The sequence below is a fragment of the Myxocyprinus asiaticus genome, chromosome 33, assembly GCF_019703515.2.
Source record: "Myxocyprinus asiaticus isolate MX2 ecotype Aquarium Trade chromosome 33, UBuf_Myxa_2, whole genome shotgun sequence".
Taxonomy (NCBI): Eukaryota; Metazoa; Chordata; class Actinopteri; order Cypriniformes; family Catostomidae; genus Myxocyprinus; species Myxocyprinus asiaticus.
In genome coordinates, this window is record NC_059376.1 from 23,933,714 (window position 1) to 23,951,032 (window position 17,319).

Here is a 17,319-nt window from a genome sequence, read left to right on the forward strand (position 1 = left end):
TACATTAAAGCACTTATAATGGAAGTGAATGGGGCCAATTGATAACCATTAAAATACACAGTTTCAAAAGTATAGCCACAAGATGAATATTAGATATGTCAGCATGATTTTAGTGTGAAAAAACCTTATCTATGTTAAGTTATATCCAATATTACAACTTTGTTGACACGTAACCCTGTAATCTGGTGAACAGTTAACACGTCATTAAAATCCTGATTTAATCACACTAAAATCAAACTAACCCGTATATTGCTTACATCTTGTGGCTTTACATTTTAATGTCCAATTCAGTTCCGTTGTAAGTGCATGTACAATGTAAGTGAATGGGGCCATTCCATAAATGTTAAAATACACACTTCAACTGAACTGAGCTTGCTATTGAACGTAACATTCCAATAATGATGTTTGGCCCTCACACTCTCTCATCATGCCAGGGGGATGTACTGTAGGCTATAAAATCAAGAACAAATTTGGATGAAAATGGAGTGAAGTTCTGTTCGTTTAGTCTGAAAAATGGTTTTAGGAAATTAGTTGGTTTTTAATTTGACCATTTCCCCAGAACGTTTCACTAAAAAAATTTTCATTTATGTGGGACGATGATGATTTGTGGTGTTCTGTAGTGCTGGCAGCTGTGTAAACTGGAGATGTGCACGCTGGTTCGGACTTGTGTCTCTGCAGCAGTGGACCTGCTCATCTATGTGCTGCTTAACAGGCAGATCCGCTCACAACTCCGCAGACTCTTCACTGTTAGACTCGGGAGTAACAGATGACTGAAGTACTGGAGCAGTCGGAGAGATACTTGACTGGTCAGTGCCTGATTTCAGAAACATTCCTAAATGCTTCATGTAACACCTTGAGGCAGAAGCTTAAAAATGTTTTACAAGGACCTTAGGTTTGTAAATGGTCTGCTGAACAAATGACTGTGGTATACAAAAGTGTAAAGGGCAACTCTTTATAATAACTTTGATTAATAAGTGATTAACAAACAGCATTATATTATATAATGCTTAACAGATTAATGTATACTCAGAGTGAGAAGAGTCAACTTTAATATTTTTATGAACTACCGATCTGCTAAGCACTACATAATATTTGTTGATGACTTAATAATCCAAGATTTTATAAAGTATTGCCAAACAAAGGCAGGCAATAAATTGATCAGTGTGAGTTGTAAGCTCTCAAAGTCTTTACCACAAAAAAACAAAACAAAAAAAAAAAAAAACTTACAATTGAAATCCCAAGTAAACGGATTAGAAAATAAAATATCCTGCTACGAATCCATACAGCAATTTAAATTGGGTACTGTGAGACAGTAAAATAACAGTTTTGGTATTCTTTAAAAATGAATTTAAAGAGTATGTTTGAACCATATCCTGGCCATTAGTTCATTTTATTATTACAGATACTTGGATTCCTGAATAACCTAAAACTCAATGGAGCTAGAAATATTAACACAGAATAATCATGTCACCAAAGCTGCATGTGGTAACATTATAATCCTAAACAAAATTCTTAAAGCAGCTGAAAATTATTGATGTTATTGATGCTAAATACTGAAATCTATTTGAGGTGCTCAGATAAATGTTCTGGAGAGTGTGAAACACACAGAACTAGATTTTGTTTTTTGTTATTTTAGCTGCTGCTAGTTTCTGCATCCCAGATAATTCTGACGTGTTTATCAGATGTTGAAGCTATACTTTATTTCAGCCCAAACGTTTGTTGCACATTTTAATGTTGATTTAAGAGATTGCAAGCCTAAATTGCTGTTAGATCACCGTTTGGCATTAGACTTATTAGAAGAAATGAACAAACAGCAGATGGATTTGTGGCAGATACATTTCATTTATCAGGCGTTTCACAACTGTGACACACAACAAATCATAAATAATATTTAACACCTGACAGTGAACAGGAATATGCTGAAAAGAACAACATGACAATCGCAAAAAAACAAACAAACAAACAACGTACGCATAAAGAGTAAAAGAGTTAAACAAGCACAGACACACGAAGAAAGAAATAAGACCCTTGACAGGTATGTAGCTGGACACGTACAGAATTCCACTTACGCTCAAAACAACCAATTCTGTCATATGAAGGGACTGCACAAATGAATGAAACATTTCACTTCTATTACATTTATGGTTCTGTAGTGTTCCCTGCAGGGCTAGATGTAAAGGCAAAGCAAAAGCGAAATAACTTCAACAGATTACTGCTTTCTCCAGTGTGAAGAGCACATGTGACTCAATACTTAACATTTATTATCTTAAAATTTAGACTCTATCGGCCACACTTTCCCATCTGATTAGTTTGTTACAATATTTCCATATTACCATATTATCTATTATGTACACCTAAGGAAATCAATATGGTAAATCACAAAGGGACCAAACATTACTTGGACCGAAAAAGCTGATGAATTTATAATGGTACTTATCAAGATCCATACTTGGATTTTTGTGATGGATTGTATGTACAACAAACAGGAAGATAATAGTAATATGAACACAGGGGCCATCAAAGAACATTTTGAACTCAAAGAGCTTTCAAAAACCTGGTAAAAGAACAATGTGGGCTTGATACCCTGAAATTCCTAATGTCAAAGTGTGCTTTTCCCTGTAATACTGATGTCCTAGCAGTCATAAAAATTTATATTTTTAAGAACATAATGATAACTCTTGAAAACATTTGTGTTTGTGTAATTGGTCATCCACTTCAACCGTAAGGTTCAACTAAAGGTTATCTGTTATGTAATCTTATTATTTAATTTTTCTTTTGTGATGCTTTCTGGAAAATATGGCTTATACTATCTGTGCAGGACCAGTCATTTGCCAAAAAACAAGTTTAAGTTCCATGTATATGAGGTTTAGTGCATTAGTCTCATTGCACTGAACATTACAACTCAAAACTCAGTGTCCCTAGAACAATATCCTGAGGGGAGGGGTCACTTCTTATATATGCTGGTGTTAGAGGCACAAGTGAGTGGAGTTTAAGGGGAAGGGCGGGATTTAAGGTATTAAGGAAGAGGTTTAGGGTACAAAGGATGGAATTTAGAAGTTCTGAGGTGAGGATTATGGTAGAGAAGATGGGGCTTAGTGTACATAAGGTGGAGTTTAGCGGGTATTGTGTTTAATTGCTGGTAATTCTGCTTAAGTTTCACCAGTGTTGGAAAACAAGATTCTGAAACAGTCAACGTGACACAGACTAAGCAAGAACGACTTTCGACTGACTTTGATGACTTTCAAACTCTCTTGTTGGCAATGCCATTCTCCTGAACATGGCTGACATATAAGGACAAAGACAGAAAAGGAGGAAGTTTATAGGGAGAGAATAGCTCTGATTGGTTTGTACAGTTGTTGGTTTCTCTTCTAACAGCAACAAATAACTGAAAATCAACAATTCAAAACATTAACTGTTAATGAAAAAACACAAACACCAAAAGTTTCCTACCCATGTAGAGTTTACGCAAACTAGACGATTTTTTTTTAAATACCCACTGAGCGATAATGACAATAACACTTAGATCAGAACAATTACAAAAAGCAGGCCAGCAGTAAACAGGAAAGGGGCGGGACAGACAGAAAGGGGCTGGGTAGGCAGCTGCTCTGGTTTTGCCAAACCATGGCTAAATATAACAAAATATTCTATCAACAATATTCACAGTTAAACCAAGCCTTGATACACATTGTATTAACAAAATCTCAGCGATGCCTTGTGCTTGTAGTCATAGAGTTTTTCAAAACACTTCTGTGTTTCTTTCTCTCTTGTTTTTTGGTTCTATATTACATAGTAATGTCTGATAGGTAACAAATGACGTTACAAAGTCGGCTCAACATTTTGGACACAAGGAGAGACAATGGTTTAGAAGAAGGAAACTCTCCTCCCCCTGAGAGGCACGAACTGTGTGAGAGGCTGAGAGTTTGAAGGATAATCTGTAATTTACACACACACACACACACACACACACACACACATACATAATGGGCAGAAACATTCACGTTTAACCTAACTCTGACCCACAAATCCATACATATTCCAAAAATAATAACTTGCCATAGTCTAAGAAACACAGTCACACTCATACGGTCTCATTTAGACTCTAATGCTGATTTTTCTCTGATCCTTTTGGAATGGTGCTAGATCAAAATATAACATTATTGGTATAAAGAGAGCCAAGGCCTTTTGAGAGGCTGTCTGTGATGTCAGAACCGACAAATAATAAACGGAGTCACAGATGAAAAAAATCTTTCTCATAAAGTATTTTAAAAAACAAACAAACAGTATGACACAAAAGGCAGAATATGAGGAAAAAGAAAGGAAAATGTTTTATGCACAGTGACACCCTCATCGCATCAGTCCTGATGGAGAGTGATCGAATACTTATGGTCGTCTTGTTTTCTCTCATTTACACACACATCCTTATTCATCGTTCTCATTTTCTTGTCTTTTCAGTCAGTGCAATCCATCCCCACTAGGGGGCAGGCTATTCATCAGTTTCTCTTCCTGAGTTCTGTTGTCCCTTACAGCGAAGAAATTTTCACCACGTCAGTGCCGGGGTTCGGAAGAGGCGGAGCACCAGGGTTTGGAGGGGACGGAGCATCAGGGCTGGCTCGAGAGTTGTTTGAGGGAGGGGTGGGGATACTGATGATCGCCGTGGTAACCAGTCCACTGCTCTTGCAGTTCAGACTGCCCGATTCATCCGATATCAGATTGAGACTGGAACGACTGAGACAGAGAGAGAGAGAGAGCAAGAGGTCTGCATAAGGGAAACCGCATACGAATACTACTTAAAGGCAGGGATAGTTCACCCAAAATGAAAATTCTGCCATTTCCTCAGCCTTGTGTCATTCCAAACAACTTTTTTCTGTGGAACAAAAAAGGAGATGTTAGGCAGAATGTTAGCCTCAATCATCATTCCTTTTCATTTCATTTTCATTGTTTCTGCCTAACATTTCCTTTTGTGTTCCACGGATTTGGGGTTTGGAACAGCATGTGGGTGAGTAATTTACAGAATTTCTTTTTTGAGAAAGATTAGAGCCCAAACCTGGTGTTTAGTGGCTGCTGTTCCCTACAGTGGATGTGTAAGGTGCTGAGCTCCTTCAGGTTGTGTGTGTGTGGATGTGAGTGTGTGGCATTGAGAGGCTGGATGTTTTTCTTGACTCTCCGAGAGCAACAGGTGCCCGTGATGCCCTCCTCGCTGGACAGAGACGGACTCCGCGATGGGAAGTTCTGGAGTGTTGTCTGAAGATACCCCTGTTCATACAGCCGCTCGTCCACAAACTCATGATTCTGTTCACAGAAATACGTTATGATTGATATGAGATATGAGTTCTCCCATATATTAGGTTCTAATGTTTTGTTCACTGTTTAAAGGAATAGTTCACCCAAAAATGAAAATTCTGTCATAATTTATTTACCTGCTTGTCATTCCAAACCCATATGACTTTCTATTTTCTATGGAGGAAAAAAAGAGAGGCAGAATGTTAGCCTTAGTCTCCATTCACTTTCATTGCATCTGTTTTCCATACAATGAAAACGAATGTTGACTTTCTGCTTCACATCTCCTTTTTTCCTCCATGGAAAATAGAAAGTCATATGGGTTTGGAACAACATGCAGGTAAATAAAATGTGAATTTAAATTTTTGGGGACCTTTAACCCCTTAAAGCCTTTTTCCTTTTGCTTCAAAGTCTGTGTATTTTGAAGACGGCATGAAATATCTTCCATAATGTGGCATATTTCTGAGCAAAACAGAATTTTCAGCAGGAAATAATTTTCATTTTGTCAATTAACATTTGATTGGAGTGAATTAGGGAAGAAAAATCTAAGGCTCTAATTGGTTAATATTAATTAGCCACACCCCCACAGCCTTGGATAGACCACCACAAGAAAAAAGTATTTTCAGATGTGGAGAATGTCATAACATTTTGATGTAATACTTTTACTTTTTGCTTGAATAGTGCACACCAATTAATCATTCATAATAAGACCAAGGTCTTTTATTAAGAAAGTAAAGGTTTCATGTTGCCTTTAATGTGAGGGTGTTTTTTACTAACCGTGGTCTTCTCTAGGCAGTGAAGAAGATGGTGGTGCTGACTCTCCAGCAGAGTTGTAGCTTTTTTCATTTGATGGTCCTCTATGGAGCCCTGCAGAACACACACAGACATTTGAATAATTTTTAAAGGATCACCACATTTCATACAAGAATAATGAAGTGGAGAGAGGGAGCGAGTGTGTGTTTTTGGCTCAGTACCTGTGGTGAAAGTTTCATCTTGTAATAGGGGAGCTGCTGTTGTGTAAGGGTGGGAGGGAAAGACATGGAGAGTGGTTTACTGTTTTTGGAAGGAACTTCATCCATAACAGAGCAGCACAATATATCATCCATAACTTGTGAGAAACAAAGGACTTCAACTGAGGTGCCTCAGCAGACTGAACTGACTGAATCACAGTGATTTCACTTTATTCAGTATTACAAATTCGTTGACGTGGTCACTAAAACTCAATATATCTGTCTCTTTCACTGCAGAGCTTTGCCTGTGAACTTGTGCTCTCACACTGGGCCCTCCAGCTGAACGTACAAACACTGTTCCATATTTTCACGTCAACATGAAGCGAGCACCAAAATAACATTGAGTGAGTCAGTGAGTGATGTGTGGGAGAAGAGAGAGACAGAAAGAAAAGATATTGATAGAAATGGAGCAAGAGCAAAATTAGGTCCATTACAGTAACATACTTGGGGTACACTTATTCTGAGCATCTGAAGTGTATGTTTTTATTGTGTAGTAACCAGGAACTAATCATACAGGCTAACCATGAATCAGCTTCCACAAACTGATCAAAACTCCACTTATTCAAAACCATTCCTGGGTGAATCTCATTAATGTAAAAATGTCTAGGTCATTAAATGTACAATTTGTACTTATTATAATAATAGATAATAAGATAATAAACTTTAAAGAAAATGAAGCCTTTTTTAAAATTGAATTGAATTCGCTTGAATTGTGACATTATTTTAATGACAATTAAATAACCGACATTTAAATTAACCAACAATTAAAATATGAGTTTGTTGCATTCAGTCCATGTGTATTCACTTTGAAGCCATCTGTTTCAAGTGTACCCCTTATAGTTAATTAACAATTAGTCTATCCATCCATCCATTCAGTCTGGTCTCATGACAAGTTGTACTAACAGTGATAGTAAATTGAAGAGTTGCTTGGACAAAAACATATGACTTTTACTTCCACAGAGAAAAATAACCAAACCAAACAAACTATGCTATTATGATTTTTCCAAAGTTTAACCCCTATCAATGGGACAAAGAGGACAAAGTTTATACTTTTTAGAGGGGAAAAAAATGGGGGGTAAAAATCCAGATTTGCAGCTGTAGTGTTGTCAAGTTCTTATCTCTTGTTCTGGAGAATGTGAAAGTGGTTTGCAGTTTGTGGAGTGGACTACGATCCGTCTCTGTACACTCTATTCACTCTCAGCGTGTTCATCGTTCCTCAAATACATTTCACACATTTAGAGAATCAACGCACTCTTCTTCCAGGAAAACATTTTATAAGAGTTGAAAAGCTTCAAACTACTACGGTAATAACCAGATCTCTTTCGCACACATATGCTCACATTTTATGCAGTAATTAAGACATTTTCACATCAGTTTGCTGCTCTGTCCTGATAAATTAAATGTTGAGTTAATTAAGCTAATGTTTGTGCAAATATGCAAACATGAAAATCTCATTACCATTCTTAAGTGCTGAAACTCACCTACTCCACATGGATCTTTTAGCATTGAAAAACATTAAAGCACCACGACCTGACACTTGTACCTCAGCATTTAAAATTCTGCATGATGGATATCTTGTTGAAAAACACATTTTAGCAAACATTATGCACAATGTTTGCCTGATGAAAAAAGGAGTCACAAGAAGTCAAACAAAGAACATAATCTGGAAAAAAAATGGTGTTTTTGTGAATGAGAATGTGTATATGAATGTGTGTGTATATGTGGGTATCTCACCGTTAGCTCCAGTGATTGGTTGAGTCCATTTCGTTTGCTATGCAGGAAGGCGGTAGAGCTGCCACTCTTGGAAATTCTCATTCGGGCCAGTCGGGCTTTCTGTTAACACACACACACACATACATACAGAGCAAGTTACAATTCAGTCTACCAGTGCTTTTCCATTACAAACGTTTGAGTTTCAATCTGATCTCTGTTAAAAAGTAATTCAGATCAAAATACCTGAGAAAACAAAATGGTTTTTCACATGGATTGCTGTGAAAAATGCAAGAGCCTTCAGAAACTACTGAACCAATCAGAACTACTCTGACACCCAAGCAGCCAATCTGTGCACAGAGCTGGAGAGTGGTTGCTTGCTCGCTCTATACAATGTAAACGAGAGTGGTAAATTACGGGAACACAGCTGTGTAATGGTTAATTACAGTAAACGTCTGTGCAATGCAGTATTGCAGCAAGCACAGCAATGTAGCGATAAATCACAGTCAGAGCAGCAGTCCAAATTTCCTACATCTATGTCATTTTTATAGGCACATCATGGGTGATGAGTGGAAACTACCAGTCAAATCTTCTGAGGAACATCAAATTTTAATATTTACAATGAATGAAATGATGAGTATTATAATCTCAGATCCAGAGGCATCAAATTGTCTGATTTGTGCTTGCACTCTTTCGTCTTCTAACAGAGATCTGATTTAGACTTTTCTTTTCCCTCAAGATTCAAGAAGCTTTATTGACATGATAAAAAGGGTTTACATTTCCAGTGCATTAATCTTGCGTATACATTATGTATTTACCAGGTTTTTACATTTTCTGAAAAATGTGAGTGGTGCTTGCATTGCTATGCGGTTGTAAAGGTGATAGGTTTGGCTTTTGGTGCATTGCTACGTGGTTGCTAACTTGCTAGATGGAGCATTGCTAGGTGGTTGCTAGTGTATTCTAGTGGTCAAAAGCAGACACTCTCAAGTCTATTATATTCTGGTCTCTAGATATGGTCTAGATTTGTCTTTCTCATTTTATCATCCACCAGGCAAAATTTGTAAGCCTGATTGATTAGAAAAATAATAGTACAAGAATAAGAATGGTTTGAGGTATCACTAATGTCTATAGCAAAAACAGTGCAGAGTGAAGTTTCAAATCCCATAAGTGACTTCCACATGACTCGCATCAGGGCGTCAACGCACCGCCCAACACCATCATACGCCGCTTTGACCTCCACATAACAAGCATTGCTTGCAGAAAGCGTCACTGAATGGGGATTTTACAAGTTTGCTTGGCAACAAAACTGGAGGTGTGCACAGCAAACATTGAAAACATGTATTTGGGCTTAGAACAGGAAGAAAGTCCTTGTAATCACTATGATACATTCATTGCAGAAAGTAATTTAGATGACTCTTTAAACATCTCAGGATACTCATGGTAAATGTTAATTAATAAAATTAAATATGTCGTTGGATGCTCAGAAACAATAAGGTAAATATTTATAAATAAAAAGAAATTATGAGACTTTCAACATCTCTGAATAAAGTTTGACAGCTTTACAATATTTCTTGTTTTGTACTGTTAAATACATCATTAGTGAGGCAAAAGTATATCTGAAAAATCACAAACTTTGGAGCAAAGTTGGACCTGTCATTACAAAGATGGATTTTAATACATCATACAAATTGTCAGTTAATAATTTGCTGATGCTATGAGTGGTCAGACAGGGTCTACAGGGTCAAAATTTCAATTGTTTGAAGTTTGAGCCCCTGTCACAATGCTTAATGGAGGTTTACGCTGTGCCGGGATTAGTGCTGATGCTTCACTCCATGGAGCTCAATGTATTCGGCAACATGGAAGCATTTGAAAATGTGCAGTTGTCTTTATAGATTTTATTTTTACCTGAACTGACCATAAAAATGGCATAATTTAATGCAGATAGGTTGATTCAGTAATTTTACTGTAAATATACAATGATCAGCCACAACTTTAAAACCACCTGCCTAATATTGTGTAGGTCCCCCTCGTGCCGCCAAAACAGCGCCAACACAATTGTACAGAGCGGTTATCTGAGTTCCCGTAGACTTTGCCAGTTCGAACCAGTCTGGCCATTCTCTGTTGGCATCTCTCATCAGTAAGGCGTTTCCATCCGCAGAACTGCCGCTCACTGGATGTTTTTTGTTTCTGTCACCATTCTGAGTAAATTCTAGAGACTGTTGTTAGTGAAAATCCTAGGAGATCAGCAGTTACAGGTCAACAGAGAATGGCCAGACTGGTTCGAACTGACGGTAACTCAGATAACCGCTCTGTACAATTGTGCTGAGAAGAATAGCATCTCAGAATGCCATTCTGAGATGCGGGTTGGCGCTGTTTTGGCGGCATGAAGGGGACCTACACAATATTAGGCAGGTGGTTTTAATGTTGTGGCTGATTGGTGTATATATTTTTATTTGAATTAAACCAGTAAATTCATATGTCACCACATGAAGCGGAATTTTTTTGGTTAACCGACAATTATTTTTTTTTACAGTTTCAGTATGAGCATTAGTAATGGTGCTGCATGCCTTAGCAAGCACCACTAATAACTGATACACATACACAAAAGGTGTGTTCCAAACCGAAAACTTCTGCACTACTTCTATGCCATTTTGTAGTGTAAGTAGTGCAAGTAGTATGTTTACATTGAAAATGTTACAAACAGAAGTGTACTTTAAGTACCTGGATGATGCATTTTTTCAACTGTCAAAACGGAGTGTGGAATGTTGGACACTTCATGCACTCAGCACACGCGGCTTGCCATACATAGCAAAAGGGGCGGAGTTATCTGGCTGTGCTGCTGGTCCGACAAAACAGTTGTAAGTAATAAAGAATATAGCAGCTAGCAAAACTTCAGTGGATAAAGCACCTTACAAATGTGAGTTGAATGCTTTACCATCACCCCAAGCTGTGTGAATGTGTACGTTGTTTAAGATACAAGTGTTGAACTGAGGTTGGCTAACACGATAAATCTAGCGGCAACGCATCACATGCGCTTGAAACGTCAATTCAGTCAGCTGTTAAATGGCGAGTGCTTCCGTGTAGTTAAAAAAACTTTACTTTTTCCATTTGGGATGATACTACACTTTGAAAATTCATGCATAGTATATTTTGTAAGTGCATAGTGTTTTATTTGTGACACAGCTAAACAGTCAGTACATTTCTTATTCAAGAGTTTAACAGGTTTTATGAATTTATAATATATATTTACGGAAAGTGTCAATCCACTTTTCTCTGAGACATTCTGCCTGATATCTTAAGTATTTGTGTGTTAATAACTTGATGTTGTCTAGCTGTGTTTTCATCTTTTCTCTCACACACAAGGAGACTTTTGTGTGGGAACCCTGTGAGGTGTGTAATAGGACTGTGTAGGTGTTTCTCCTCTGTTTTCTTGTTCAGAGAACTTATCACTTTCACAGTCACACACTTAGCTGTGCTATTAACAGTCAGGGCCATGAACATTTCCTGGCCCTGACTGCTAATAGCACAGCTAAGTGCTAGAGTTCACCTCAACATATATAGGAGCAAGTCACTCAGGAAATAAAAACACTGTTTTGCACTCACATAGTCACAATTTGTAGTGAATAACCTCACTCTATAATACAACTCCGTAAGGGGGTTCCAGACTCAACCTCCAAAGCTGATCTAGGCCAATCAGCTGCTCTTTTTCTGATGTGGAAACAACTGTATGTCTCACCAATGAGCGTGTATGTGTATGTATGTATGTATGTGTATGTGTTTGTGTTTGAATTATTGAAGAGGAACAAATTGTGTCTCAATTGCATCACAGACCTCACCGAGATCAAACCAGTATTCCGATGTTTCATAAATTTCTCACACACACTTGAACACAGATTGAAAGAACATACACCATCATTAAAACACTCATACGAACACACACAGAAGTCCCTGTGGGTATGAGGAGTGCTAACTCTGCTCTTTTCACAGGAGATTGCCATCATGTAATGGAATCAGTTTGGGCCTCTAGGACCGTTTGTGTTTCCAACAAATGCTGCAACAATTTTCGGCTATCGTGGAAAAAAAAAAAGAGAAGCATTTTTCCTGGGGATCAAACCATGGGTGCAGTAATGCTCAGGTTCTTTATCAATGTGACACAATATCGCTGCTTGAAACAGTCATTCAACACTTGGATAAAACAGAAATGAACTGTGTTGAAATCAGATAGTGAAATTCATAGATTACACTTTAATTGCAAACACAGATTCAAAAAGCCCAGTGTGACACACCTCATATATAATCTCTATCCAGCAGCACAATCAGTTGAGATTTATTATTAATATTTGTGCTCATGTGTTGTTTCATGGTTTAGTCCCACAAGATCACAATTCCTGTGGACTGGAATAGTGTGACCTGCAGGTTTAAACCAGGGGTCTTCAAACTTTCTTAGGCCAAGAGCCCCTTGGGGGATAGAGAAATGGAGCAGGGAACCCCTGTTACATATTGTATAAAATTGAGTTTTGCATTTTAAGCCTGGCCTATAATAACATGAGTGTTGTACACTGTACAATAACGTATGAGCTACTGTGCATCCCTAGTCCTAAGTAGGGGAAATAGTAGTAGGGATGCTTGCTTAAGCAAGCACTACTAATAATGTTATGCAGTTAAAGCTAATCACAGATCATGCTTATATTTGCATTGTGCATATATTTAATGCAAATGCTGAGTTAATAATGAATCAGTCATTAATGTGCTTCTCATAGGCAGAGGAACTATTGAAGAAGCACAGCCAGCAATTCTGTTCTCAGCAGTCAAAACTAGCTTGACTGCTGGACTAATGAATCAACCCCAATTACTGGACTAACTTTGATCAAAAACTCTGATTCCTGGACTAACTTTGAACAAAACTCAGACCTTTGGTTCAACTGTGAGAGCTTGAGCATAATGAGATCATTGAGTGATCAGTCATGAAAGAATTGTGTGATGTCTAGGAAACTGTCTGTTCTCTTTTAACTCTCTGGCTGTGCAGATTTGCATTAGTTATTAATAAGCTGTCCCGGTGTATATGGATTTCAGTAGTTACTAAAAAACTGCAGTATGTGCGTGAGGTGAGACACAATCAGCCACTGTAGGATGAAATTTTAAATCTTCCTCACTTTGATCAAAGTTTCATTAGGGTGATGCTCACTTCAATGGTTCTGCATCAAACCCAGCTGTCATTTCTGAGATGTTCTAAGTGCCTGGCCTTCTGGAAAGCCCTAGAGTGCTCTAAAAGTGAGGCAAAGCCCTGAAACTGAATGAATCTCCGTTTCACTGCTGTCACCAGCCTACTGCAAGTGCGGTTTCTGCACTCTAAAAAGTGCATTCCTGTAACAACAGTGAAAACATTGTTACAGTCAGAGCTGTGACCTATTGGTTAGCACATGTGGTGTGGTGCTCATGGGTTCAAATCTGGCCCATGTTGTGTCCCAATCCTCTACTACCCATTGTTTTCTGATATCTACTCACTTTCACTGTCGATAGAATGACAAAAAGGCAAACAATTGACCCTTTCACATACTGTGATGATGTGTTTCCACCTTATTTAGCAGCGTAAATCTAGCAAACTTTTTTATATTTGCAATTTTTAAATGATTTAGTGTAAATTTATAACATTATACTTTGTATTATATTACCCTGGAGTTTTAAAAACAAGTTACCACAGATGTGATGAGGTTTCTAATACAGCTGCTGAGAGAGTGACAGTAAATTTGCTATCTTCTCTCTTCTGACTTTCATAATCCATCGCTTTCTAAATTAGTCTGTTTTTGGAAAGTTGTGGAAATTAGTGGCATTTTTCTTTTGATGCTGGAGCAAAGGGATAAGCAAAAATTATGTTTGGCGTGGTCTCCCATTCTCTCCCATTCCCCGCTATCAGAGGTTAACCTGCAATCATTTACGTCCGCATCCCAAAACCCGGAAGTGTGAAAAGGGTCCATGTTAAAGGGATATTTTACCCAAATGAAAATTCTGCCATCATTTACTCAACCTCATGTTGTTCCAAACCTGTATTACTTTCTATCTTCTATGGAACACGAGAAGAAATTCTGAAGAATGTTAACGTTGCCCTTTAAAAACAAAATATATTTTTTTTACCTTCAATAACACTGAAAGGGGACTGAGGCTGTCAGTCCCTAACAATTTTGCCTAACATCTTTTGTGTGCCATGGAAGAAAGAAAGTCATATAAGTTTAAAAACAAGGTGAAGATGAATAAATGATGACAGAATTTTCATTTTTGGATGAACAATACCTTTAAAACATATTGTCACAAGCTATCTGATACATTTATGGGTATTTACTGTATATCAGTAATAATGTTTGGAAATATCTCATACTGCAGTAACAACAATTACAGTAAACACTCACATATACAGACAAAAGCACTTCAAAAGCAGGTCGAAATTTCTTCAGCTAAAATAGGTCTGTGCTTACTGAAATTCGCATCAATGCCCCCAGTGGCCAAAACTAGAATTGTTATTGTGATGAAATATCCACAGATTGGCAACAAAAGTGAGTTGTATTTTTAGTTGTACATTATGTAATACAGTCAAAAAGAATGCATATTTTATTAACCCTACCCCGATACCCAAACCTAACCCTAAACCTAATTGTCAGTGGAGTAAAAATGTAATTTTAGAGTGAAAATGCAACCTCAGAATCATGCTCACCATTGTTTATGTTAATGCGATTAATTCCAGGTTTCTACAGGATCAGAACCTGTGTCTCAAAAACTGCTCGTGCAACAAGCTATCAGTAGCGTGACAGGGAAAGGTGAACAGGTTTTAATTGATGTAAAAAAAAATGTCTGATGGGGATGCCACTTTCTAGTAATTCAGCAGAATGGGGTCGTTTTCAGGGTACATGAACTATCAGAAGTGGCATGTTGATTTCCAATGTTGAGTTTGGGGCGGGGCTATATTTTTTTTGACCATTGACAGACAGAGCAAGAGTGTTTGGGAAACCTGTTTGAAAACCATCGTTATTTTTGCAATTCTGTTTCCTTACGCTAGAGGTGCAGAAATTACACACTTCACTTAAAATGTTATAGTGTTTTGGTTTATTAATATGGGTCCAGTCTTGTGGTGCAGCACTACTGCTGTAGGTGCAGTGTTCATGCTGTATGATTTTGGTGCAGTATTTTGGATTATGAGCTCTGGCTCCTGTACAACAGGTAAGGAAGGTCACCTCCTAAAACTGACTGCTCAAACAAACAAACCCCTCCCCACAGGTCTCGTCTGGGAGAGCTATTTGTGGAAGGACTGTCATTAGGATGAACATCACTCCTGGTCATCTTTCCCTCTCTCTGTCTTTCTCCCTCTATCTCTAATGTCCTGTGGATGGTAAGCACAGCTGATCCGATGGCTGAGGTTAACTCAGGGCCCAAGGCAGATTCATACACTCAGGCCAATCTCTTATTAGTTTAAAGTAAGTGACGTGTTTAAACGCTCACACGCACAACACTTTTTAAAGATGGACCTGAGAGGTGGCAGCTTTAGTTTGGACTTTAAAATAAACTTTCATCCCCCGCGGCCGTGTGGAGAAAGGACAGAAAATATTTGTGACAGAAATGTTGTGGAAATTCACATCAAAAGTTAGTTTAGGCTAATCCAAGCTGAGATAAAGTGCAGACCGGGCACTGTTGCAGCGGGAACACATAAAAACAGTGGGTAAAAATCTGCCATACTGGATAATCTGTGAATGAACACTAAATAAAATGCTAAAGACATAGGGAATGTTGCCTGCCGAGAACGTTGGCCCTATAAATCCACCCTAACCTCTACATACATTAATTCCTCATTAGCATAAATTAACTCCTTGACTGTGTGCATCACATGCTGCTGGGTAAAGAAGCTGGCTTCTCTCTCCCCATACAAACACACATAGAAATGATATAGAAGTACACACATGATGTGTAGAGTAGCCTTGTTTTTTTCTGCAGTCAAACTAATTTCCTGTAACATTCACAATTATCAGCATAGCAAAAGAAAGCTGAGAGGCCTATGGTGATTTAACAGATAATTACACCCTAACTAAATAACCTTCAGACAGAGCGATATAGAGACATTTGAAGGAGGACAGGGAGGGATGGAGTGATAGATGTATAGACGCAGGGCATGTAACCTTGCTGGAACTCATTCAGAGTCTAGACTCAATCTTTTAATGACATGCTGCCATTAAACAAGTGACGGGTCATCCCTTCATTCCCCAAGGGAGAAGAGAAAGGCTTAATTTAACATTAAGGCTGTTTGTTTGAGGTGTTATTTCATACAAGGACAGAAAAGCATTGTGAATTAGAACTCTTATCCTTCATGCACACGGAAACAAACACGTTTAATAACCTTATTCATCAGGCATGAAAATAATTATAATAATAAAAAAAAAAAGAGCAGCAACATGGCTGATTGGATATCGGCAGGGAGAAACATACAGAACTATAAAATACTGGTGGCAATACAACAGAACCTCATTTTGAGAGCATCTGAGCAGCAAAGACATCTTTATAGGGAAAAATCTTGAGGTTTAAAGTATATGAATTAAATATAAGATTCTCTGCTATAGAGTATCTTTTATTCCAAAGCTAGAAGAGGAACATCAATGCCCTGACACTAACGAAAAAGTACCAAAAAATAAAAAACATATAACATGATAAAGCGATGTATTTTTGGAGATGTACCACAGCAAATACTATGCAAATAACTTGGTACATGAATATGATTATCAATTAGCACCATGGTAAATATCAGAGTACTATGATATTACCATATGATACCATCACTATACCATGGTACCACCACAGTATTTTATTTTGAAGAATCCTGACATCTCCAGTCACATGATTCTACCCACAAACCTCCTTTAAATCCTTTAAAACTACCTTCAGGACAAACAATCACTTTGTTTTTTTCAAGCACAACATAGAAAAGGATGTGACATAATTTAAAACAAGCTTCACTCCACTTCTCCAACAAAGCAGCACCATTCAGAGGAGACAATGGAGACAACTGAGTCCCGCTAACCTGAACTTTCTGAGCCCGGCGCTTGTCAGCTCTTTGATTCTGATGGTAAATGCGGCTGAAGTTGGAAACGATTACAGGAACAGGCAGAGCGATGACCAGCACTCCACTAAGAGAACAGATGGAGCCAAAGATCTTCCCTGCTATGGTCTTAGGGACCATATCTCCATACCTGCAGAGAAAGAGCAAGAAATAGTGAGACATTTGTCACTGAAATATGTTCGCTCTTGTTTCACAACTCATCAGCAATAATAAAACCAGACACATACA

At 37.9% G+C, this 17,319-nt stretch overlaps 1 protein-coding gene across 3 annotated transcripts in view; it reads right to left on the bottom strand.

The window, feature by feature from the left end:
* Window positions 1–875: 875 nt before the first annotated feature.
* The window catches only part of LOC127424247 (potassium voltage-gated channel subfamily D member 3-like), a 153,638-nt gene continuing 137,194 nt past the window's right edge, over window positions 876–17,319 (bottom strand). The window contains exons 3-8 of one of the 3 annotated variants that reach the window (XM_051669254.1): window positions 17,053–17,221; window positions 8,022–8,120; window positions 6,252–6,284; window positions 6,055–6,144; window positions 5,045–5,289; window positions 876–4,725 (exon numbers count right to left, since the gene is read on the bottom strand). In XM_051669254.1, the coding sequence (XP_051525214.1) occupies window positions 4,521–4,725; window positions 5,045–5,289; window positions 6,055–6,144; window positions 6,252–6,284; window positions 8,022–8,120; window positions 17,053–17,221 (841 nt within the window). In that variant the 3' untranslated portion in view covers window positions 876–4,520. Of the gene's footprint in view, window positions 4,726–5,044; window positions 5,290–6,054; window positions 6,145–6,251; window positions 6,288–8,021; window positions 8,121–17,052; window positions 17,222–17,319 lie in introns of all 3 variants that reach the window. The other 2 variants (XM_051669253.1, XM_051669255.1) reach the window with 2 other exon arrangements.